Source organism: Vulpes lagopus, chromosome 12 (genome assembly GCF_018345385.1).
Source record: "Vulpes lagopus strain Blue_001 chromosome 12, ASM1834538v1, whole genome shotgun sequence".
Classification (NCBI taxonomy): domain Eukaryota; kingdom Metazoa; phylum Chordata; class Mammalia; order Carnivora; family Canidae; genus Vulpes; species Vulpes lagopus.
This window is the reverse complement of record NC_054835.1, coordinates 38,602,542-38,625,560: the sequence shown is the minus strand read 5'-3', so window position 1 is coordinate 38,625,560 and position 23,019 is coordinate 38,602,542. Positions and strand designations below refer to the sequence as shown.

Genomic DNA, 23,019 nt, shown 5'->3' with positions numbered 1-23,019 from the left:
CTCGAATGAATGAATGAATGAATAAATAAATAAATAAAATCTTAAAAAAGAAAGTTCTTTTCCCTCCCTGCCTCTTTCAGCCATCCCTAGCAGGATCTACTACTCCTGTGGTCCTTCCAAGTTGTGCTCTGAACTTGTCTGCAGGAAAGACCCAGGCTAGAGGACCAGACACTAGGGTTGAGGTAGCCACCAACCAGCTCTTCCACACAGGGGGACCCATTTTCCCTTTCCTCTCCTCCCCCCTGAAAGAGAAGTGTCAGCACAGTTATTTACAAAGATTTATTTATTACGGCACAGGAGTGGTTCAAGGCCTGGAATCAGGGAAGAGAGGAAGGGGGCAGAGCAGCTGGAGGACAGGGAGAACCTGGCTTCCCCACCGTGTGCCCCCCTAAGGACGTATACTAGGCAGCATTCCTGGCATCAAAGCACAAACAAAACGCAACAAAGCAGCCTCTGCTAGTCCTGTCTTCCAGGCACCCAGGCTGGGGCGTAGGGGTGATAAGGGGAAGATTTCCAAAATGTTGAGGTTGAGGAGAAGGATGCCTGAATCCTGGGCCCTGGTAGAAGCCAGAGAGAGGGGTGGTAACTTGGAATCCCCCGTTGGAGAGGGGATGGAGAAGGATCTAAGGGCACATACAGGTTCTCAGTACCCTCCTTCCCCAGATCTTAGGGTCCTGCCCTGTGGGTTTCCTGTGCCCAGGAGAAGGGTCTGGGGAGTAGAATTGTGATGGATAAACCTTTGCCCCCCCCCCCCCTTATTGGATTATCCAATGCAAACTCTCTCACATCTCGCCTCCCTCTGGGTAAATGGGGGAATGACTGGCAGGGGTAGGCATCAGGCAGCAAGTGCCCAGGGAGTCTGGGCATCAGCCAAAGGTGGGCAACAAGCGAACACAGACCAGCCTTAAGTCTTCTAGAAGTCAGAAGCCACAGCCCTAGCGAATGAGAGGGAAGGGTACAAAAGAGGGTGGGGGCAGAGTGGGTTTCTGGGGAACAGCAATGCCCCCTCCACTTCCTTCTGAGATGCAAGGCCGGGTGCCTATGTGCCAGGCTCGGGGTGGGTGGGGCGCTGTGGCCCCTCCCCAGGCTCTGCAAGGCAAGGAGAGGGACTCAGGGCTTGGCCACGCCCACAGAATCCCAGCCCCGCCTCCCCATCCTTCGCTACCTAGCCTCACCATTTAGTGCCAGGTCTTCCACTTGTTCTTTGGAACTTCCATCTCTCTGGGGCTCATCCAGAGGGGGTGGGCGCTCCCAGGGGCCTTCCAAACCCTGGCCACAAGTTGTCTTCTGCCCAGCTGGGGATGGGGATGAAGGGATTAAAACATAGCCTCTAAGTAACCATTCAGGCGTCCTGGAGCAAGAGCTGAGGCTCCCTGCTGGCCGAGGCTAAGTTTTCTGAGGGCATCATGGTATAATGGAGAACACTGGACCAAGATAGCGCTCCCAGTGACTAGCTATATGAGTTAGATTATTATAGATTATTATTAGATTATTATAAGTTTTTGCCTCTCTGAAGGGGACGGTAAGGAGGAAACGTGTAGATTGCCTTTTTTTTTTTTTTTTTTTTTTTGTAGATTGCCTTAAATAAGGTAATAGTTAATATGCTGACCAGCCCAGAGGCGGCACTCCAGGAGTGGTGGCAACCGGCATTGCTCCTTGGTAGTCTTGTCATTTGATTCTCTGCCCTGATGCTTTTTCAGAGGGAAGAGTCTCCTCTTGCTTCCTCTTTACCTGTCCTAAGAGTCTCAGTGGGAGCTGACTCAACTTCCAACAGGAGCTTTTGCTCCAGGGTTGACACCCTACTGCCAGAGAGGAGGTCCAAGGCATTTTGTTTGGATGCAGGGGCTGAAGTCTACAGGCAGGGGTGGTCGACTGTTTTTTGTCCCCATAAATAGTGAGACCAAAAAGTTTTATGTGCATCAGAAGGGATAGATATGGTGACAACCTTCCATAGCTAAGTGTGGAAAAAATAGCCGTGGGAAGAACAGAGATCTTTTGCCTAGGAATTCTCTGGGCCTTGGGACCCTCTGTGGAGATTTCTGGATCTGGGGCCTTCTGTAGCGGTCTTAGGCCCCCTCTTTGGCCCCTCTCTTCCCAGGCAATTTGGGGTTGGAAGTGCAGAGGACCAGGTTGGTTCTTGAATCCTGGATTCTCCATCTAGACACTAGAGGGCACCCTCTCACCTCCAGCCAAGGAACTAAACTGGGGAGAACCAGCCACAGGGTCCTGGGGAGGACTTGGCAACCAGCTCTTTGCCTCCCAGCAGAAACCACATCCTACGTTTAAAAACACAGGTAACAGGGCATTGGGGCCTCTTAGTTCTCTATCTCTGCACCTCCTCATACCCCCTTCACAGCCATAGATGGGAAGTCTTCTCTTCGGTCTAGCCTCAAACCTCATGTGGCCTTGCCAGAATTCTTAGGGAGGAGAGGAATTACTAGGGACACCCTGACTGGGATAGGGGCAGCCCAGGTATCATCAGGTAAGGCACCTGTGGGTGGGAGGATGGGGAGGCCCTTACCGTGTGATGGTAGTTTACATGTGTGAAGAACGACCTGGGAGGGGTGCCCCAGGACTCTCAAGGAGGACCCCGCCTAGCCCATGCTGGTATCACCCAGGATTCCCCGCCCCTTCAGCTTACCAGACCCCCTGCTGCCCTTCAGGACTTCAGCCTGGCTGTCCTCCTCCTCCTCTTCATCGTCGTCATCCTCCTCCTCCTCCTCTTCATCTTCCTCTCTTGGGTAGCCCAGTTCCCGCAGCTCCCCCAGCTCATCCTCCTCCTCTGAGGCCTGGTTCTCACTCAGGTTGCTGATGGACTGCAGATGAGACTCAGCAATACGCTGCACGGCTGGCACAGGGGGACCCCGGAAGGCAAGGGTGAGCCAGGCCAAGAAGCATCCCATGGAGTTGGAGAGGCATGTGGCCCAGCCCCAACCTCCTTGTAGCCTGGGCCATGGCTCACCCCCTCAGAGGTCTAATTCAAAAGCTAAAGGTCACAGAACAGGGGCTCCTGGGTGGCTCAGTTGGCTAACCATCTGCCTTCGGCTCAGGTCATGGTCCCAGGGTCCTGGGACAGAGCCCCACATCTGGCTCCCTGCTCAGCGGAAAGTCTGCTTCCCCCTCTCTTTCTCCCTCTCCCTCTGCCGCCCCCTCTGCTTGTGCTTGCTCTCTAATAAATAAATAAAATCTAAAATAAAATAAAATAGTCACAGGCCAGTCTGCTGGGGGCCATACCAGGGCAGAAGCAGCAGGGGTTAGATCCTTAATCATGTTTGGCTCCTAGGTTGTCCGGTGATGCAGACCTCCTCAGAGGCTGGCACCAGGCAGCTCCCTCGAACCATAGGGTGCCAAACCAGACAAGACCAGGCAGGTACAGCAGCAGCAGCTTAACATTCCATGACTGGGGAGCTTGCTTCGCCAAGGACCCGGCACTGGAGACAGTGTCCACCAGCTACAGCCCCAGTAGAAGGCACAGTACCCATGGGGCCAGGGCCTATGGGTTTAGTTTCTAGCAGGGTGCTCAGACTGCCCAGGGCTCATTGCTTACCCTGATCCTGTCCCCCTCTCTGTGCCGGGCTCGGTTCCCACTCCCTGGCTCTGCCCCTGTCAGAGATGCCACTCCACACATTTTTGCCCCAGGTTCTGAGGCAGAAACAATTCAGAGACAGAGAATATAACGGTCTCCAGCCAGTGAAGTTGTGCCTGAGGATGTGCCGTGCTCAGACGCAGCCCCCACAATCTTGACCCACATCCCCAAGCTTCCAGCTCCCTCTGTGGTGACCTAGAAAGCAGCAAACACCACCCACCCCCCCAACACCACCAAGGCCTGCTGGGATAGGGCCCAGGAAAGGAACAGTGTGGGCAGCTGGGGAGAAGTCTCCAAGAGATGGAAAGGCCCAGGGAGTTAGGAGAAAGGGGCCAGGGCTGGGGGATTCTGGGGGAATGGCAGGGGTAGAGGGGATGCTCTGAGGAGTGGCTAGGGCAGAGGCAGCAGGGGCACCAGGAGCTGGTGGGATTTAAGAGCATTTGGGCAGCAGAACTCACAGCTCACAGACAGGAAGCTGACAAGCAAGTGGCTGGGGTTGCTTCTGCTCCTGCTCCTGCTCCTGCTCCTGCTCCTGCTTCTGCTCCTGCTCCTTCTCAGTAGGCAGGCACCCCCACTCCCCCCCCCCCACCCCCGCCTCAGAAAGCCCAGAGGAGTAGATCCAGGCTGGAAACCTCTGGTGCAATGAACAGGGCACCACGCTCCTGCCAACTTGGGACGGGGACAGAGGGTGCATTGTGTGTGCCCACCGCCCCGCCCTGCCCCAGGCTCCCAGCCCAGTGCCTCCCGCTGGCTTTGGGTAAGCTAGCCAGGCAATAAAAATGCAATAAACCGCCCTGCCCTGGCCTTGGGGACGCAGCAAAGCTTCACCTTGAGCCAAGTGTGAGAGAGCTCGGCCTCGGAGAGTCCCCCCAGCTCAGGCTCAGTGTTGTCCACCTTTCCCCTGGAGGCCATTGGCTGTTCCCCTTACAAAGCCCCAACCCTAGCAGGAGCTGTCCCTTGCCCAGAAAGGGGCTGAAGCCTGCAAAACAGTGCCCTCCAGGGACAGAAGGGTCCTCTGAGGGTTGGGGGGAAGGGAAGAGAGGAGGTGGCAGCTAGAGCACCCGCCCACCCCCTGGTTGGGGGAGGAGAGTTTAGTTTCTGAGCATTATGACAATAGGTGTGCTGGCTTCCTTGAGTGCTCCCCTCATGCCTCTCTGGGCTCTCTGGGGTCTTTCTCTGGCCCTCCCAGCTGTCTTCTTCTCTATCTGTCCCCATTTCTGGGGCCATGGACTTCCCCAGTACAAGTCTCTCTTTTGAAGCCAGAAGGCCCAGACTGCCCCACCTCTCCCAACATAGACTGGGCTACAGTGCGGCCCAAAGGGGCAATGGCAGTGCCCTAGCCCTTGCAGGGTGCCGAGGAAGCACCTTGGCCCTAGCCTCTTCACCCCAGCCTTCGGCCCCAGGCTCGTGACCAAGAGTTCGAAGGACTGTTCTCATTCCTCACCACCACTCAGCCCTCCCCAGCCCAGAGTAGCGGGGAGGGAGATCTTTTGTTCTCTCAGAGAAGATGCCACCACCCCCCTGTGCCTCCTTTGGGGGCTGGCCTTACCCCACATCCCCACAGGTGGGGAGTCCTTCTACATGCCCTACCCGCTGCCCACAGACTGTCCCTTCCTCTTTCTCTCCTGGGGTGAGACAGGATGCCCTTGGCCTTCTCTCTTCTCCTCCCAGCCTCTCCTCTCTGCTCCTAACCCTGGCAGGCAGGCTGACAGGTAGGCTGACAGGTGTGCCTGTTGACCTTGGCCCATGCCGAGAACTCATTAAACCAAGCCCATTGGGAGCTCACAGCAGCCCTTCCGATCTCCTCCCACCCTGGGCAGGAAGAGCCTCAGGCCAGAGCTGAGGTTGGGGGTGTGTGTGGAAGGCTTTCTTTGGCTTAGTTATAGAGATCCTTCCCATACCCCATCTCCACTGCCTGCCTCCTGCCGGAAGCCAAGTCTCGGGCTGACTCAAGAGACTCTGTGATTTCATACCTCCTCTCCCTGTGCCCAGGACCTTCCTGGAATGCCCTTCCATGTCTTGCCTGCCTGTTGAATCCCTCCTCATCCTTCAAATCCAGGCTTAACCAGCCTCTCCTCTGTAACTCACCGAGGACCCTCTGAGGCAAAAGGCCCCAAGAAGGTCTGGGCTAAATCTTACTCCAATTTGTGCTCACTTTGGCAGCACATAAACTTACTCCTCCGATTTTGCCCAATGCCACCAGTGAGGCCTGGCACACAAAGCAAATGAGTACTACAGGAAAGACTTGTGTTTTAATGTAGAAAGAAGCAGGACTCGAGAAGTGTCCAGTTTGCTGACCTGTGCAAATATATGCCAGTGGGAGAGGGGAGCAAGTGCTGTACCTGGGGAAAGTGCTCCCGCTGGGGAGGGATGGTGAGTGGGGAAGGTGGTCTGCCACGCACTTGCAAAGAGGAGGAACAGAGCTGAATGTCTTTGCGTTGATGATACTTGCCACTTAAGGCAGCCATTTCTTTTCTTTCAACCCTGCAACCTGATTATAAGGCCCAGGGCCACCCCTTTCAGCCCCTAGGCCCCTTCTCTACAAGGCTGAATTTAAAAAGAGCTGGTCCCTAACCAGTGGTTGGAGTACAGAAGCCAATCCTTCCCCACTGACAAATGCTCCACACTTCACCTCCCTCCCCCACTGTCAGCCCAGTTCCAGGGGTCAAGGGGCCAGCCAGACTAATGGTGGGGGTAGGGGTGGGGAGAATAGTACCTTTCAGCGAGGGGGGTGTGTAGGCACATGGGTTGGGTCTCTTCGACTTGAGGTGGTGCCCCTCTCCTGAAGCTCTCTGCCAGGGTAAGTGCTAGGTTAAATAGGCTCACCAGAGGCCCCTCCCTTCACCCTTCCTCCATTCCACCCCAGCCCTGGCAACCCAAGCCAACTGCTCTAGCCTCGGCTGACACTGATGGGTCCAGGCACTGCTGCCCCTCAGGTCCTGCTCTAGGAGGGTCCCCCAGAAGCCGTGGCCTGGCTCAGGCCAGAATCCAGAGGCCTAGCCAGAGTCCAAGCGGAGGAAAGACAAGGGCAGAGGCGTAGGTATTGGTGGAACCCTGGCACCAGACACTCTTACCAAGTTGCCAGTTGATATACTAATGTGTCCTCGGGGGTGGCCCCCTGTGCCAGTGGGGAATAATCCTGTCCAGCCTACCACAAAGGGCCCTCAGCATCCCTCCTTCCAGCTGCCCCTGGAAACTCACCTGGTGAGGGGAGGCCTCCTCCTCTGAGGGAGGCCACCAATGAACCAAGGGAAACGGAGAGAAGAAGAGAGAGGACGGGGAGGAAAGGGAAGAGAGAAAGAGAATCTGAATTACTTTCCCCAAAGGCTCAAGCTCTGGGGAAAGGGAAAGTGTGCCCTTTCCTTCTGGGTGTTGGAAGGTGCCTGGTTAATACATGAACCCAGCAGAGTTGGCCTCCCAGACCTTACCCACCCTCCTCATCTTCCACTCAGTCTCCTACTCATGGGACTTTGGCAAGGGCCCCAAGAAGACATGGGAGTTAGGGTGGGGCCAGGGCTGGGGTGGCAGGGAAGGGCCCACCTGGAGAGGAGTGCTCTGAAAGCCGGAAGAGCATGGCAGGGGTTGGTCTCCTGCGACGGATCTAAGGAGATGGAGAAAGAAGTGGGTGGGGGGGAGAGCAGGAGAGACACCTGCACCCCCTTCCCCCAGGCAGCAGGGAACAAACAGTGCTTTGAAATCCTCAGGGAACCTTTAAATCAAAGACTGTCAGAGCTGAAAGGAACTCCATAGATCACCCAACCCCCTCATTTTACAGAGGTGAAAACCCAGGGTTCAAAGAGGTTCAGCCAAGAGCTCAATGCCACACAGCTCATCACAGCAGAGAAAGGAGGAGAAAAGCCCATCACTGACTCCTAGCCCATGCCTATCCCACTCCATGGCTCCTCCAGAATGGGCATCTCCATTTCTATCTTTCCCTATCAAGGAGGCCCATCCTCTCCTGCTTTTGTAGATATCAGACTTCAGGAGCAGAAGCTGGCTGTGGAAGATGCCCCACAGGCCATGGGACCCACGTGGCCCTGCCCACCTAAGGTCAGCTCAAGGGCTCCAAAGAAACTGGATCCCACTGCAGAGGGAGGCTGAGCCAGGGCTCTGCAGACACCTGCAACCTCACATGGAGGCTCAGGTGTGCGCCAGAGCCCCAGACCCACCAGGTCCTGGAGGTGTCCCTGGAAGGCTATGTTTCACTATCAGTTTCTCTCAGGCTGTAAAACTCTTGGCCCAGTGCTCATAAAAAAAAAACCAAAAAGTTGCCCTCCTTGGTCCAAGAGCCAAACTGAACAGTGAGAGTGTGGGGCAGGGGAGGCACTGAGCACTCCCAGTAGCTGCCCCCCCCCCCACCTCCGCTTGGGGCTTGGCAATCAGATCAACTGTCAGTTAATTAGGTCCCCTCTGAGCTCCAGGGAAATGCACAAAGAGAATCAGGTGAATGAAGCTGAAACTGCCACCCGCCCCCCCTTGCCAAGCTCTCCAAACTGCCCTGCAGACCCAAAGCTGCTTGGGCCCAGGACCCAACCTCCCCCTCCCCATAACCCCCCCCATCTCTCCCCCAGGTGACTTGGCCCCACTCTCACTGCTCTGCTGGGTGTCAGCTGCAGCCCAGCAACAAGTGAACGTGCTACTTGGGGAGGGGGGGGGGCTCTTCTTTCCCTCCGTCCACTCCCACCACTTTGGAGGCCTCTCCACCCCCAGGAAGGCTCTGCAGAGAACTCAGGACTCTGTGAAGAGGTCTGGCTTCGGCGAGGACCGGTCGCCCCCACCCCGATGTTGCGGCTCCACGGAGGGCCTGGCAGCAGGAGGAGGCGGGAACGAGCCCCTGGCGGCCCGGTCCCGGCGCACACGGGGGCCCGCGGCGGGCAGAGCGCGGGGCGGCGGGGCGGGGGTCGGTTCCGTGCAGCGGGTCAGTGCACCGGGTCTCACCTCCTCCGGCTGCGGCCGGGCCAGGGCGCCGCGGTCCCGGTGGGCGCCCGGGGCAGGAGGCCTCCGCCGTGCAGGGGCCGGGGCACCGTCCGCCCGCCCTGGGGTTGGCCCGGGACGGCCCTGCCCGCGACGCTCGCCGCCCGGCTTCCTGCGGCCCCGGGAAAAAGTTGCCCGAGCGCGCAGCTAACTTCACGCGCGGCCCCGCGCCCCCGCGTGTCCGAGGCGGCCCGAGACGCCGCGTCCCCCCACCCCCGGGCCGGGCCGGCCCCGGCAGCGCCCCGCCGCGGGAGGAGCCCGGGGGCCGGTGTCGGGAGGGGCGCGGGGGCGCGGGGGGCGCGGGGGGCGCGGGGGGCGCGGGGGGCGCGGCCCCTTACCATCTCCACCTGGCGGGGGTCGAGCTGGCTGGGGGGCGCGGGCACCGAGAACTGGATCTTCTTGCGGTCCTTCGGGTCCATGGCGGGCGGGGCGGCCGGCGGCGCTGGCGCGCGACAGGGGTCCCGGGCGGCGGTCCCGGCTCGGCTCCCGGCGCTGCTGGGCGCGGCGGCGAGCGCGGGCTGCGCGCGGCGAGGGGGAGGCGAGCGGCTCACGCTCAGATAAAAATACCGCGCGCCGCGAGGGGAGGGCGGCAGGCGGGAGGGGGTCGCGCCGGCTCGCAGCGCCCCCGGCTCCCGGCTCCCGGCTCCCGGCCCTCGGGCTCCGCGCCGCGCCCCCTGCGCGGGTCCCCGGGCGCCTGCAGCCTGGGTCCCGCTCGCGGGCTCGCGCCCTCGCCCGGAGTCTCCCTCTCGCTCCTTCCCTCGCTCGCTCTCTCGGAGGGTCTCCGGGGGTGTCTCCGCCTCTCTCGCCCTCCCTGCCTCTCGCTGCGATTCGGTCTGTGTCAGCCGCTCGCCGTCCTCCCAGGTCTCACCCTCTGGCCCCGGCCTCGGGGTCCCCCGGCCCGTCCCCTCCCCTCCGCCTGGGACTGGCGCCCGGGGGCTCGGTGGGAGGGCCCAGAGGGAAGTGGCCAATGAGCGCCGAGAACCGTGTTCTCCGGGGCCGGGAGGAGGGTGCGGAGTGTGAGCCAGGACCCGGGGAGCCGGCTGGGGGCCCCCTGCCGTCTCCCGAGAACTTGAAGCTGCATTATTGATGGAGTCCAGCAGGGAGGATAATGGGGGGAGGCCGAGGGGGGTGGGGGGAGAGGGGCCGCGGGGAGACGGGACTCTGGCTTTAACCCTTCGTGGCCTGGGTCCTTGGAGTTTCACGAGGAGGCCTGGAAGGTCCTCGAGAGAAACTACCACCAGCATGTCACGCTGTGAATGGGGGTGTCCTGGAGAGTCAGCGAGTGTGAAAGAGCGGGTGTGTGTGGGAGGACACGTGTCAGTCATCATGGCAGGGAGTGTGTGTGAGTGCCAGGGTCCTGTGGTGCCTGTAGCTAGGGAGTGTGTGTGTGGGGGGGGGCTCCGTGTGGCATGAGTGTGTGTGAGTCTATGTGAGTAAGTGTGTCAGAGTGTCAAAGATGCGGGTGTGAGTGGCAGGGTGTGGGAAGACTGTGTGCTGGGGGAGGGTGTGGGTGTGGGGGAGGATGTCAGAGGCTGTCAAGGTGATGGGCTGGTGTGTGGCAGCTTGCAGGGGGTGGAGGGGCTGTATCCACAGCTCTAGCCTGTGCAGAAGAGGAGGATGAGGTTGTGATCCTGGGGGGTGGGGGGGTGTGATGTGTCCCTGCCCTGATGTACCCTGGGCTCACGTGTCTCCTGTCTTTTCTCCCGGGATCTAAAGTAGGGGAGACAGAGCCAGCCCAGGGGGACAGAGTTGGGGGGCTGCCTGTACCAGTACACGTGCCATCACGTGTGTGTGAGTTTGGTGCATTCAGGAGCAGAGCTAGGGGGAGAGGTGTGTGTGCTTGTTTCTGAGGTGTGAGCCTCTCTCTTTCTGCAGAGGCGTTTGTGTGTCTCTGGAAGGGAAAAGGGAGGAGCTGGCCCTATGGGTTAGAGTGTCCCTGTTTATCTGTCCAGGCCCTGAGTATTGTTGCAGGCCTCTGGGTGAGCATCTGAATACTTCTCTGTAGTGCCAAGAGGGTGCATGTGTAGTAGACGTGTACACAAGCGTGTGTCTTCCTGGGGCTCTGTTTGTGTTGGCTGCCTTTTCTCCTGGTCACACTCAGACCTGGAACAGGCAGGACCACTCCCCCACCCCGCCCCCTCCAGCAACTTTTCCACTCCTAGCCCTGGCATGCTGGGTCCTTGGCAGGAGGGAGCAAGAGACCAGAGGAGTCTTGTGAAAATGGGGTCAAGGGCGTGATGTGTCACCCAGAGGGGGGCAGGAGAACCAAGCTTTGCTTCTAGCAGCTGGGAGTCCTGGCCACTCAGATCCATTCCCCCCCATCCCAGGCCTGGTTCAAAACCCACCATGTTTGTTGACTTAGATGCTTGTCAGGCAAACAGCCAGATGCCAGGTTGTGACCCCAGGGTGTGGGCATCTGTGGCAGCCCCTGGCGTGGCCTAGACCCCTTTTCCAGGTGGAGCGTGCTGGGGAGTGGCAAAGAGCAGCTTTGACAGTGCCTTGAGGGGGTAAATAAGGAGGTCCTGGAAGTCAGAAGTGGCACCGGAAATTACAGCCCTGAGCCAAGCTGCTCAGCCAAGGTGAGGGGGGAATGGCCTGTGGTTTCCAGTGCCTGGGGAAGCAGGAAAGTCCTGGAGCGGGGTGAAGGGGACAGAGGACAGCTGAGTGGGTGACAAGAGGCCAGGGACAGAGAGGCATCACCACCAGCCACAACTCTGAGCCCCTCAGGGTGAAAAGGCCCTCGACTAGGCTCATGTGACCAGGGAGGACTCCTCTATGAAGGTGCTGCCAAAAGGATTGGCACTCACTCTGGGAGGCCATGAGGGAAAAGTTCCCCTGATCCAGGCTGCCCCTCAGAGTAGGCCTGGACGATGGGGATGATGTTGGAGTGAAGGGGAGGGTCTGTACCCTCTTCCCCCAGCCTTTGTCCAGGTCTGCACAGCTCCTGGCTGCAAAACCTGGGCGAGGAGGGGTGGGGAAGCCTGGCTGACAGAGGAACAAGCATAGGGGACAGACAGGAAGGAGGAGGAAGGGAAGAAGGATGGCAGAGAAGAGAGGTGAGAGAGAGAAGGTGGGGAGGCAGGAAAAAGTGAAAAGAGACAGAGAAAACACATGGGAGAGAGATGGAGAGACAAAGGGAGAAAGAAAGCCTCACCATGGAGAGAGGCAGGAGACAGAGATGGAAAGAGAGTAAAAATAGCTCAGCATTAAGATAATTGCAGCTCACAGCTCTGCCCTCCGTGAGGAATTAAATGAGGTTTTATTACTTTGATTTTTCTCTCCTGGATCCTACGCGACTTCTCAAGAACTTGGGGAAAAGTTTTTCAGGTGGGCGGCCAGGTGGCGGGGGCTGCGTGGGTGACAGAGGAGGAAGGGAACGGGACTTCTGGGAGCTGGGGGGATGTGGTCAGGGGCAAGGGGAGGGGGGTAGGACTAGTGAGGGTGGTGGAGCCCCGTGGGATCTGGAAGCTGTGGCCAGGGTCTGGCGCAGGGTGGAGGGGGCGCTGAGAAGCAAGGGGCCAGGGTGACCTCCATTCTCTTTGACTTAGAATTAATCATATGCAAATGAGATGTAAAAATAATGTGCCACTCCTCGGTTATTATTCTTGAGTTAGAAGCACAGGCAGTTGGGTCCAAGAAACAAAATCAAGACCTTGTTTGACTTAACTCTGATTGAACTACGGGTCTTTCTGCTTGGACAGGCGGAAATAAAAATTGTAGTGTAGGGCAGCCCCAGTGGCACAGCGGTTTGGTGCTGCCTGCAGCCCAGGGTGTGATCCTGGAGACCTGGGATCGAGTCCCACGTCGGGCTCCCTGCATGGAGCCTGCTTCTCTCTCTGCCTGTGTCTCTGCCTCTCTTTCGCTCTCTCTGAATAAATAAATCTTTAAGAAAAAATTGTAGTGTGTCTATTAATGTGTCATAGGTCTAAACACACTATTTTGAGACATGTCCTTCTCATGGTGTCTCTTCATGTCATTGCCTGGTTGCTGCCACGGTGCCCCACATACAAGGCATACAAGAGGCACTACATTCCCCTTTTCTGGAAGGTGAATCTGGAAGGGAAGTGTGAGGCCTTTGCCTCCCTTCTGGGAGTTGGGGAGAGCAGATGATCAAGAATATTCCCTCCCTTCCCCCAAGCAAGACGCTGTCAGGTGGACAGAACATACACTGGGAGTTGGACAGACCTGGGTAGGAAACTTGCATCTATAATTTGCTGTGTGACCTTAGATAAAATTCTTACCCTCTCTGTGCCTAAGCTTCCTCGTGTTTCAAAGCCCACCTCACGTGGTAGCTGTGACGATTGGGTAAGATAAAACGAGTAAAGCCCCCAGGCCGGTGCTGTACTCCTGGTAGGTCTGCAGGCCTTTCCAGCTTCCCTGAAGTTCAGGGGTGCGGTTCCATAAAGGGCCAGCAGGTGGCGGAGTCGGCCAGGGTTTGGGCAGCTGAGCTGCTGGCACTGTGGGTCTGTAGCTGGGCATCACACCCGTGACCTTGGCACCGCGGAGCTGAGCAGAGCTGGCCGGGTTGGCATGTGGCAGCTGGAAGGGAGGTCCCGGAAGCCCTGGGAACCAACCTTCGAGCAGCCGGGGAGCCCTAGCTGGGCACACTGGGGCATCTTTTCTTGCCCAAGCTGGTAGTGGGGAGACAGGAGAGGGAGGAGGGACGAATTCCAGGGCCCGCCTCTGGAGAAACCCTTGGACACGAAGAGGAGAGGGCAAGGGCACCGTCTCAGCCAGGACAGCAGTGGTATCAGGACAGGTGGGCAATCATCTGAGACAGTCGTTCACACATATTCACACATGCGTTCACTCATTCATCCATCACCCATTCCTTTGCCCACTGAATAAACACACATAGGGTGCTTTTTAAAAAAATCAATTTTATTGGATTAGAGTTTTTATACAATAAAATGTAGCATTTCAAAATATACATTTAGGAGCGCCTGGGGGTGCAGTTGGTTAAGACTCAGGCTTCTGGTTTCAGCTCAGGCCGTGATCTCAGGATTGTGGGATCAAGCTCTAGTTCCCACCCCATGCTCACTTCGGAGTCTTCTGGGGTTTCTCTTTCCCCCCTCTCTTCTTTCTTTTTCTTTCTTAAGTAGGCTCCACTTCCAGCACAGAGCCCAACACAGGGTTTGAACTAGGACCTTGAGACAAGACCTGAGGCCATATCAAGAGTCGGCTACTTAACCAACTGTGCCACCCAGGAGCCCCTAAAATATGCATTTCTATGAGTTTTTGAAATTTCTAAACAACATACACTGTCAACACAGATAACATTTTCATCACCCCAAAACATTCTCTTTTGCATAACTCTTAACACACTATTTTGAGAAGTGTCCCTCCCACCATCTGTCTTTGCATCATCACCTGCCTGCCATAGCGCCCAGAATACAGGAGGCACTACGTGCTGTAGGGGGATGGACTGAGGAATGGATGGGTGAATACAAAGTCATAGAGATTGTCAATGGGTGACATATATGGAGCATTTACTCTGTGTTGGGCACTGATCTAGGCCTTCTATATGTATTATCTCATTTAATCCTCATTAGTATCATTCCATTTTACAGATTAGGCAACTGAGACTCAGAACTTTTGCCCAGAGGGTTCACTGGATTCACAGGAGACAGACTCCAGAGTTCTCGCTCTGTACTGCCACCTTTATTGCAATCAGGATAGGCGAGTAGAAGACTGCTTGCATGCATTGGACCAGCTTCTCTCTTGCTCAGCGTTGGACCGGGTTTGGACCCACACTGCGGGGGGGGGGGGGCAGGGGAGGGGGGGGGCGGGAGGGGGGCGGGATAGGATTGGGGAGCAGAAATCAACGTGTGGAGGCTGCTGCCCTCTGGTGGCAGACCTGAGTACAGCGGTGTCCCTGCCCTCTGGCGCCCGCAGGTAGGCTGCCGCTGAGAAGAGTGAGAGAGCGGACAGCCCACAGTGGGGGCAGCCTCCGCCCTGGGCACCTGGAGACCCCCTGCTCTGGCCACTGCCTGGTGCCCCCCGAGGTGCCAGCTGAGGCTGCCCCCGAAGAATGCCAGCTGCCGGAGCCCGCCGCCCCCTCCACCAGCCCTCACACACTCCGATCCCGGTCCAGTCGGCTGCTTCCATTCCCTGAAGAAGAGGCCCTAAAGTTAAAACAGCTGTTAATTTATAAACCAATTTTTCCGTGACTGCTTAATAAATCGCCAGCAGCTGCTCTGCCCCCTCCTCCTGCCCAGGCACCCGGCCCTGAGGGCTGCGTGGAGAAGCTCAGAGCCGCCAGCCTGCCCCTCCTGCCTCCTTCCCTCAATTCCCCGACTTGCCCCCCATTCTCCTAGGAACTGAGCGTGTGTGGGGGAAACCCTGATGAACCCAGCTTCTCTGGGCTTTGGTGGAGTAAAGAGGTGAGGATGCATCTTTTTTCCTGGTGGGCGGCAGCCCAAAGGCCATTCCTCGCAATGCCCTCCTCCCCTCCTCCCCTAGGACTCCTGGGCTCAGAAGGTAGGTGTCAAAGGTCTTCTTAGGGCTGGGGAGTGAGGGTGTCCAGATTCCCTAAGGGAATTCCCCTGAGACACTGGGAGGCAAAAGGACCCTGGGCTCATCCCTGAGAGCACTGGAATCTCAATTCCCTGGATCAGGGTGGTCCCCCTGACAGCAGCTAACTGACTCCCTGACCCTGCTGTTCTGTCAAGGGTGGGCTCAAAGGGGAATGCTGGGAAAGCATCCCACTCTGGGGGGATGCCCATCCTCAGGATAATGAGAGGAGGGATTTCAGCCGCCTGAACTTTCACTTTACCCAACTTCTACTAGCATGTAAAGGGCACCATGAAAATCCAGGCAGGGTGAGGACCATATAAGTAATTAGCACGAGGCTTGTTCTTTATCTTTGTATCTGCCAGTTCTAAAGGCACCCACCCAAAGGCCCACTGCTACAGTGATCCCTGACTCCACTGGGCAAAGGGGTCAATCTGGACATGCCCCTGCAGCCACAGAAGCTGAGCAGGGAAGAGGGAGCAGAGTGGTAAAGCGCACAAGGTCCGGAGTTCAAGTCCCACTCTCCCCTTTACTAGCTGTGTGACCTTGAGCAAGTAGTTTTTAACCTCTCTTTTCTTTAAATTTTTTTTTTTTTTTAATTTATGATAGTCACAGAGAGAGAGAGAGAGAGAGAGGCAGAGACACAGGCGGAGGGAGAAGCAGGCTCCATGCACCGGGAGCCTGATGTGGGATTCGATCCCGGGTCTCCAGGATCGTGCCCTGGGCCAAAGGCAGGCGCCAAACCGCTGCGCCACCCAGGGATCCCTAACCTCTCTTTTCTTCCTCCCTGTCTCCACTAATAAAATTAGGAATACCAATCATAGAATTGTGAAAATTAAACAAGTTGATGCACATCAAGTGCCTGGCACTTAGTGCTTCTGGAGTGACAGTACTATATTCCCCTCCCCCTGCTGGAAAGAGCAGAGAGACCAGATTTCTTGGGTCCCCTCAAATAGCAAATCTTAGAGTGGGGGTGTTCAGATTTCCAGAGTGGGGAGGTGGGGGCAGGTAGGAGTGCTAGGGCTAACATTAAGAAAAAAACAACCACTAGGATTCTGGAGTAATATGGTTGTGACTGGGTTTTCTCATTCTGTTCTCCCATCCCTCTACCCTTCACCTCCTCCTGACACCTCCAGTAGCCAGAGCCCTTCCCCAGCTTGCTTTTTGGGAAAGAAGGAACCTCCACCCCACCCTACTCCAACTCCAGAGCCCCCACCTCTCTGGAAGAAAATCCTCCCCACAGTCAGAGATCCCTTCCATTTCTTCTCTTGTTTCTACTCAGCAGGGACTGCCATGACCCTTTCCTGCCTCACCCCCAGCGGGATGGAGGGGTGCATCAGAGAGCTGCTCAACTGCTGTCACACAGGCTGGGTGTAAACCAGGCCTTGCTACATCCTCCCTGTGTGGCCAGAGCAACTTAGTCAACCTCTCTGAGCCATGGGTTCCCCGGCTCTAAAATGGGGAAAATCCCAGAACCTACCTCCTGGGTGGTTGTGAGGGTTGGATATGACACTGTTTATGAAGTTCTCAGCACAGGGCCCAGGTGTGAGGGCCCATCCCTCTACCCTTCACCTCCTCCTGCCACCTCCAGTAGCCAGAGCCCTTCCCCAGCTTGCTTTTTGGGAAAGAAGGAACCTCCACCCCACCCCAGCAGATGCTGAGGACATGGCAGTAGAGAGAGGTGCCAGAGTATAGTGGAAAGAACCTAGATGCCATTGCTGGGCTGTCTGGATTCAAATTCCACTCCACAGGACGCCTGGGTGGGTCAGTGGTTGTGTGTCTGCCTTCAGCTCAGGCTGTGATCCCAGGCTCCCGGGATCGAGTCCCGCATCGGGCTCTCTGCATGGAGCCTGCTTCTCCCTCTGCTTATGTCTCTGCCTCTCTCTCTGTATGTCTCTCATGAATAAATAAATAAATAAAATCTTTTAAAAAAAATTCCACTTTGCTACTCGTGACCAAGTGACCTTGGGCAGGTCGCTTGACCTTTTGGTGCCTCTGTTTGTCCATCCATAAAATGGGGACTGTAACAGAACCTATGTCACTGGGTGGTTTGTGAGACATCTAGAGCTCTCAGAAAGTTCTCCATCTCAATAAATGTTCTCCTGAATTCATAGCTTTGTCAGTTGCCGTTATTATTAGCGCCCCCCACCAGAGCACTGACCTCCTTGGGTCTTGGCCTCTTGGGGGGGGGGGTGCTGATGACAGCAGAAGGTTGGAAGGTGGGCAGAACCAGACGAAAGGCCCTGGTACCTGAGACCCCAGCTCAGGGCAGGCCTGAAGCCTCCACTTCAGTGTTCCCTCTTCTGGCATGGGCACATGGCTTGGGCACAATCCCGAGGCACAACCCACTGCCTCCCGGAGTCAATGGTCCTGCAGAGCATCCAGAACCCTCCCTGTGCCCAGGTCCTGACTACCTCCTGGAAATAAAGCAGGGTCCCGGGGGCCCACTCAAGCTCAGGACTGCTCTGCCAGGGTGCCAGCTGGTGCCCACGGGGGCGGGGCAGCAGTTTGATCAAGTGGAAAGGGAAATCTGGAGGCTTTCCTGGGTGGCCCCCTCTCCTGTGTGGCCCCCACCAGAGACATGGAAACACTGGGGCACCCAGGCCTTCCTAGTAGCTCCTTTCCCCTGGGGACAGGCAGAGGTGAGAGCTAACCTTGGCCTTTCCAGTGCCTCAGTTTCCTCAGCCATCCTGGGGATGGAGTCTTCATTTCTGTCTCCCTGGGGCCCCGAAGGCCTTGGCATTGGTCTCTCACAGCTCCTTGCCCTCTTTCCTTTCTTAAAGAAAACGAGCTCAGCCTCCTCCTTCCCCGTCTGGATTCTCTCCTTAGAGGCCCCCCGGGAGGACCCTCAGCCCGGGAGGGGAGGGGAAAAGCCGAGCCGCGGCTGGACGCCTCTGCAGGGCGCGGGCCGCCTCTCCAGGACCGCCCTGGGCACCGGCCCCGCCCGGGTCGCCCCGCGCTCCCCGCCCCTGCCCCTTCCCGCCGCCACTGGCCCTTTAAGAGCCTCTCCGCGCGCTGCCGTCCCGGATCAGCCAGAGAGACCATTAAAATTTTATGCAGAATGAAAATGGGCCAGGTCTCCAGCTTCCTCGCTCCCATCCAATGATTTATTACTCGCAAATACCACAGAACTAATTAGTATAGTAATTAATTAATACGCATTTGCATATTTGCATGTGCAATTAGTGCAGTGGAGTGATTACTGGGAGAATGAGGGGCCCCGGATTGTCAGATGTGAGGGGGAAGTGGCCTGGAAAAGAGTTAGTGGGAATGAACTTTGTAGGGAGCGCGAAGGCGGGAGGGAGGGGGAGGCGAGGGAGGCGGGCGGGGGCGAGGCGGGGGCGAGGCGGGGGGCGGGGGGACGGGGGGGCGCAGGGCGGCGGCGCAGGAGAGCGCCAGGCCTGGGCCCGCCCGCGGTCGCGGGGCGCCGGTCGGGGGTCGCGACCCGAGCGCCCCCGCCCCGCCCGCGGCCCGCCCGCCCCCGCCGCGTGGCACGGCTCCAAGCGCGCGCCTGATTGTTATGCATTGTGTTTCTTGTAGCGAGCGGAGCCGGGCGGAATGGGGCTGGCACAAGCTGTTTCCCTGCCACGCGGCGGTGGCACCTTAAAGGGGCAGCGTCCCCTTCCCGCCGCCGCCGCCGCCCCCGCCGGCCCGCCTCCGCCCTCCCGACCCCACCTGCGAGCTGCCCCGCGGACCCCCTTCCGGGAGGTGACCCGCGGCCGGAGCCCGGCCGAGACGCGAGGGCGCGCACGCGCGGGGCCTCTCAGGAGGTGGCGCTTCCCGGGGGGTGGGGGGCGCGGGGCACGTGCCGAGGGAGCCCGGCGGGCAGGAAGTCAGGCTGCGAGCGGGATTGGGCGGCTGGGGCGCGCCGGGCCCCGTGCCAGGCGCCGGGCGGGGGCGGTGCGGAGAGAACCGGGAGAAAGCCGGGAGGAGAAGGACAAGGAGGAGAAGGAGCGAGTGGCAGGGTCCCTCTGGGTGCCAGGTGCTTCCTCCTAGAATGCCGCCTCGCTTCTCCTCTCGCAGATTCTGGGAGGTAGGGGCCTTATTCCCATTTTACAGACCAGAACAGAATGGTGTGGCAGGTGGCCGGGGACCAAGAGCAAAGCCCATCCAGCCATCCAGCTGGTCGGTCCATCCCCACGCGCGCAACCTGGTGCCAAGGGCCAGAAGAGGGAGCGACACGACATCAGGGAGGGCTTCCTGGAGGAAGAAGCATCTCACTGAACCTGCAAGGGCAAGGAGGGCGGCTTCTGCAGCAGCTGAGGGTAGAGGGAAGCCTATTTAATGTGACAGCCCCTCCCTGTGTGTGGAAGGAGCCCCCACCTACTCATGAGCAGACTGTGGAGACACCGCCCATGGCACTGGCTTCCTGTGACGTGGGGGCCTGGAGGAAGGGTGAACCCCAGACACCAGTCCTTCCCAGGGCACCCTCTTTTCCCCTTTCTGTCACAGAGACTGCTGGTCCCACATGTGGCAATAGTGGGGCTTTCAGAGAAAGCAGGGCAGTTTGTAATAGTGAAAGAGCACAGATTGAGAGTCAGAGCTGGGTTCAAATCCCACATCTGCAACATGCTAGCCGTGTGATGTTGGCACAGCAGCCTCGACCCCAACCTTTCCTTGCTGAAGCACAGCGTCCCTGTCTTTAAGTGGGGTTAATAGTGATTCTGTCTCCGAGGTCCTGGTGAGAATGAAGCCGGATGATACACGCGAAGCCCAGTGTCTGGTACAGATAACGCTCAGCGTTGTCATTATTACACTATTCTGGTTTATGTATTACATTATTACAGAGAGCTCTGAGCCCCCAGGGATAGTAGGACCCCAAAACAGGAACTGGGGTCCTAGTTTCTAGCTCCAGCTCTGCCACTCATTTATTGTGTGACATCAGGCAAGTTACTCTTCCTGTCTGTGCTATGGTTTCCTTATCTGTCAAATGGGGCATTGGTCCCTGAGGCCTCTACCCCCAGACTCTTCTGTTCCCTCCTTGTGCTCACCCTGCAGGGTAGTGAAGTAGGAATGCAAAGGGTAAGTCTCATTCACACTCTCCTGGGCTCCAGTCTCCCAGGGGCTGAGCCACAAGGTATCTGGTTAAATAGAAACCTCCTGGAACTTTCCTTAATGTATACCCCACCCCCCCACCATGGCCCCTTGGGGCTGTCCTCCTGTGAGCACCAGCACCTCTGCAGGTGTGAGTCACCTGTGCCTGCTGCCCGCCTCTGGTGCCCCTTCCACCCATGCTAGGCTCAAGAGAGGCATCAGAGAACTATCCAGTATCAGGTCCCCAAAAGTCCCCAACCCAGATGTCTGGCTCTGATTTCCAGGGGAGGAAACCAGGAGATGGTTCCCAGGTCACAAGGAAGTTCACAGCAGAGCCAGCCTGGGGGAAAGGCACACGCTCTGTCCTCTGCCTTTACCAATACCCTTCACTACCCTATGGGGGACTGCCATCCACCATCAATCAGGACCTAACCACTCCCAAGTGCACTTCATAACTGGCTGTCTTTTCTGTCCTCCCATTAGTCCTGAGGGAGGTAAGCACGTGGGCAGGTGGCACGAGTCCCATTTTACAGATGGGGAAGCAGAGAGTTGTGGGATTTGACCAAGATCAAGACCCTGCTAAGCCCAGTGTTCTTCTAGCCACCTTTAGCTCCCTCTGCCTTCCTGGGCGGACCCTTGGAGTAGTCAGGACCTCCTGACTGCTCACTCGGAGCACTGATAGGTAGAACAAAGATGTGGTGAGGAACGGAGCTCCAGGAACAAAGATTTTAAAAACTAAAGCAGATCAGGGAGGGCAGCCCTGGTGGCGCAGCTGTTTGGTGGCGCAGCGGTTTGGCGCCGCCTGCAGCCTGGGGTGTGATCCTGGAGACCGGGGATCGAGTCCCATATCGGGCTCCCTGCATGGAGCCTGCTTCTCCCTCTCCTTCTGCCTGTGTCTCTGCCTCTCTCTCTCTGTGTCTATGAATAAATAAATAAAATCTTTAAAAAAAAAATAAAGCAGATCAGGGGCTTGAGGCAGAATCAGCCATATCTGGGCAAGGCCGTGGGCTGAGGCAGCATTGTCACACTGGTTAGCCTATTTGACATGACGGTCCCAGCAGGCTGGCTTTATAGTAAGTATCATGCCCATTTTACAGAGAGGAAGGTGGACATGCTAAATCAATTCCAGGATTGGTGGGGAGGCTGAGGGCAATGGAGGGAGGGTGTGTGAAGGGGTGGTGTGGGTGGGTGTTTTGCCCCTGCTGCAAGCCTTCAATTTCTAGGCTACAACTGGCACCTGCTCCAATAGTGGCAGAGAGGCCTTTGGTGCTATAACCACTTATTAAGGACATTCTGGGTGCCAGGCTCTGGGCCAACTTCCTGCCTTCAAGGAACGTGCTCTCTGATGGAACAAACCCATAAGGCCAAGGTCAATACCTATGTCAAGGTAGAAGTGTGCAGAAAGCATTAGAGGAGCACTGGTGCCCAGTGAATGGGAGTCAGCCACTCCCAGGCTCAGCTTCACCCTCCAGGCCCTCTCTTAGGGCCACTTTGGTGGAAATCTGTGACCCCCCCATCTCAAGTCCAGCTCCCCAGACTGAAATTTGTGCAAAAGGCAAGAGGAGGGGCCTGGGAGTTCTGAGCTTCACCAGGGACCCTGGGCCTTACTGCTTTAGGAGATTTTCTGGAGAAAGGCTTCAGTGCCCCCAGACTGACTGAGTGCCAAATCAGTACAGCCTGTATGAAGCACTAGAATATTGAGATATAAACAAGTAGACACCACAGTCAAGTCAAGGAGACATATGGGCAAATGGATCCTCCCAACAGAGGGTGGTGGTAAGTATTGAAGCTGCCCTGCCTGGGGAGTTTCCAGGAAGGCTCCAGGAGGAGGTGTCCATCCAGGAACCATCCTTGTGAGGAATGAGGACAAGTTTGATGAAAGGGAGACTCAGAGACCAGCACCTATCAAGGAAGCAGCACTTAGAAAAATAGGGCTCAGAAGCCAGAAGTCAAAGGTGATGGGGCAAAAGGCCACTCTGGTGTTGGAGCAAGAGAAGGGTCCTGAGGGGGCTGGCTTTTCAGAAGGATGAGAAGGTCTCCCTCCATCACCCTTCGTCCTGGGTTGGGGGCAGGGTGGGGAGGGGGCAGGGGGCGGCAGGGTTCTGCCCCAGGACTCTCAGTATCCCGCCTGGCCCCGTGGGTGTGTGCCCGCCCAGCTCTGGGTGGGGCCTAGGTCCTGAATGGGAGCCCAGGGCTCCGCAAAGGAGAATCCTGGTCAAGAGCTAGAGGTCAGGACAGGAGGTCAGCACGGAGGAGGGGGGCTACACCTCACTGGTCCTCCCCCTCCCCCTCCCCCGTGGCACCACAAGGCACGCAGCCGCATATCACCCGTGCCAGCCCTCACCTCCCGGCAACGTCGCCGCATTCTCAGCCACGCCATCTGGCGTGCCCGCCGCTCCCCAGAACACTGCGGCGGGCGGGGGAGGGGGCAGCGGGGCAGGTGCCCACCCCAGAGCCAGGAAGAAGCGGCAGGTCCCCCTCCCCCCAAAGCCCTTTTGGACTTGAGGTGGGGCAGGGAGCTGGGGAAGGGGGTGGCAGGTGCTCTTATGCTTCAGGAGGAAGCTTCAAGCATCCTGAACTGATGGAACAGGCGCCGTCTGGGCAGTGCCAGCCTGCCCCCTCCCCTCCCTCCTCCCCCCACAGCACAGCTAATGCCAGCAGCACGGGCCCTCAGAGGATCTCCAAATTCCTGTCCTTCCCCTCCAATCGGAGGTGGGGGGGAGAAGAACAGGCTGCCCCTCCTTACCACGCTCCCACCCTCATTCTTCACCTGCCTGCCCACCTCAGCAGGGGAGGCCCTAGGACATGGCCTTAGATGGCTTCGGCCAGAGAAGGGACACCTGGGTTCTAATCCACCTGCTCCCCGTGGCTTGGCGCTTTGGTGGGAAATCAAGTCTCCTCTCCAGCACGCT

The 23,019-nt window shown here is 57.7% G+C and overlaps 1 protein-coding gene across 2 annotated transcripts; it reads right to left on the bottom strand.

The window, feature by feature from the left end:
• Positions 1-265: 265 nt before the first annotated feature.
• On the bottom strand, positions 266-9,472 carry PPP1R1B (protein phosphatase 1 regulatory inhibitor subunit 1B). Of its 2 annotated transcripts, none has more exons than XM_041726931.1 (7): positions 8,899-9,472; positions 7,127-7,187; positions 6,788-6,810; positions 6,303-6,378; positions 2,642-2,848; positions 1,176-1,295; positions 266-1,089 (listed from the first exon to the last, which is right to left on the bottom strand). In XM_041726931.1, the coding sequence occupies exons 1-7, from the start codon at positions 8,977-8,979 to the stop codon at positions 1,040-1,042; spliced, it is 618 nt and encodes a 205-aa protein (XP_041582865.1). In that variant the 5' UTR covers positions 8,980-9,472; the 3' UTR covers positions 266-1,039. The 2 variants fall into 2 exon arrangements, with proteins under 2 accessions (XP_041582865.1, XP_041582866.1); XM_041726932.1 differs by lacking the exon at positions 8,899-9,472 and adding an exon at positions 8,525-8,712.
• Between the last annotated feature and the right edge of the window lie 13,547 nt (positions 9,473-23,019).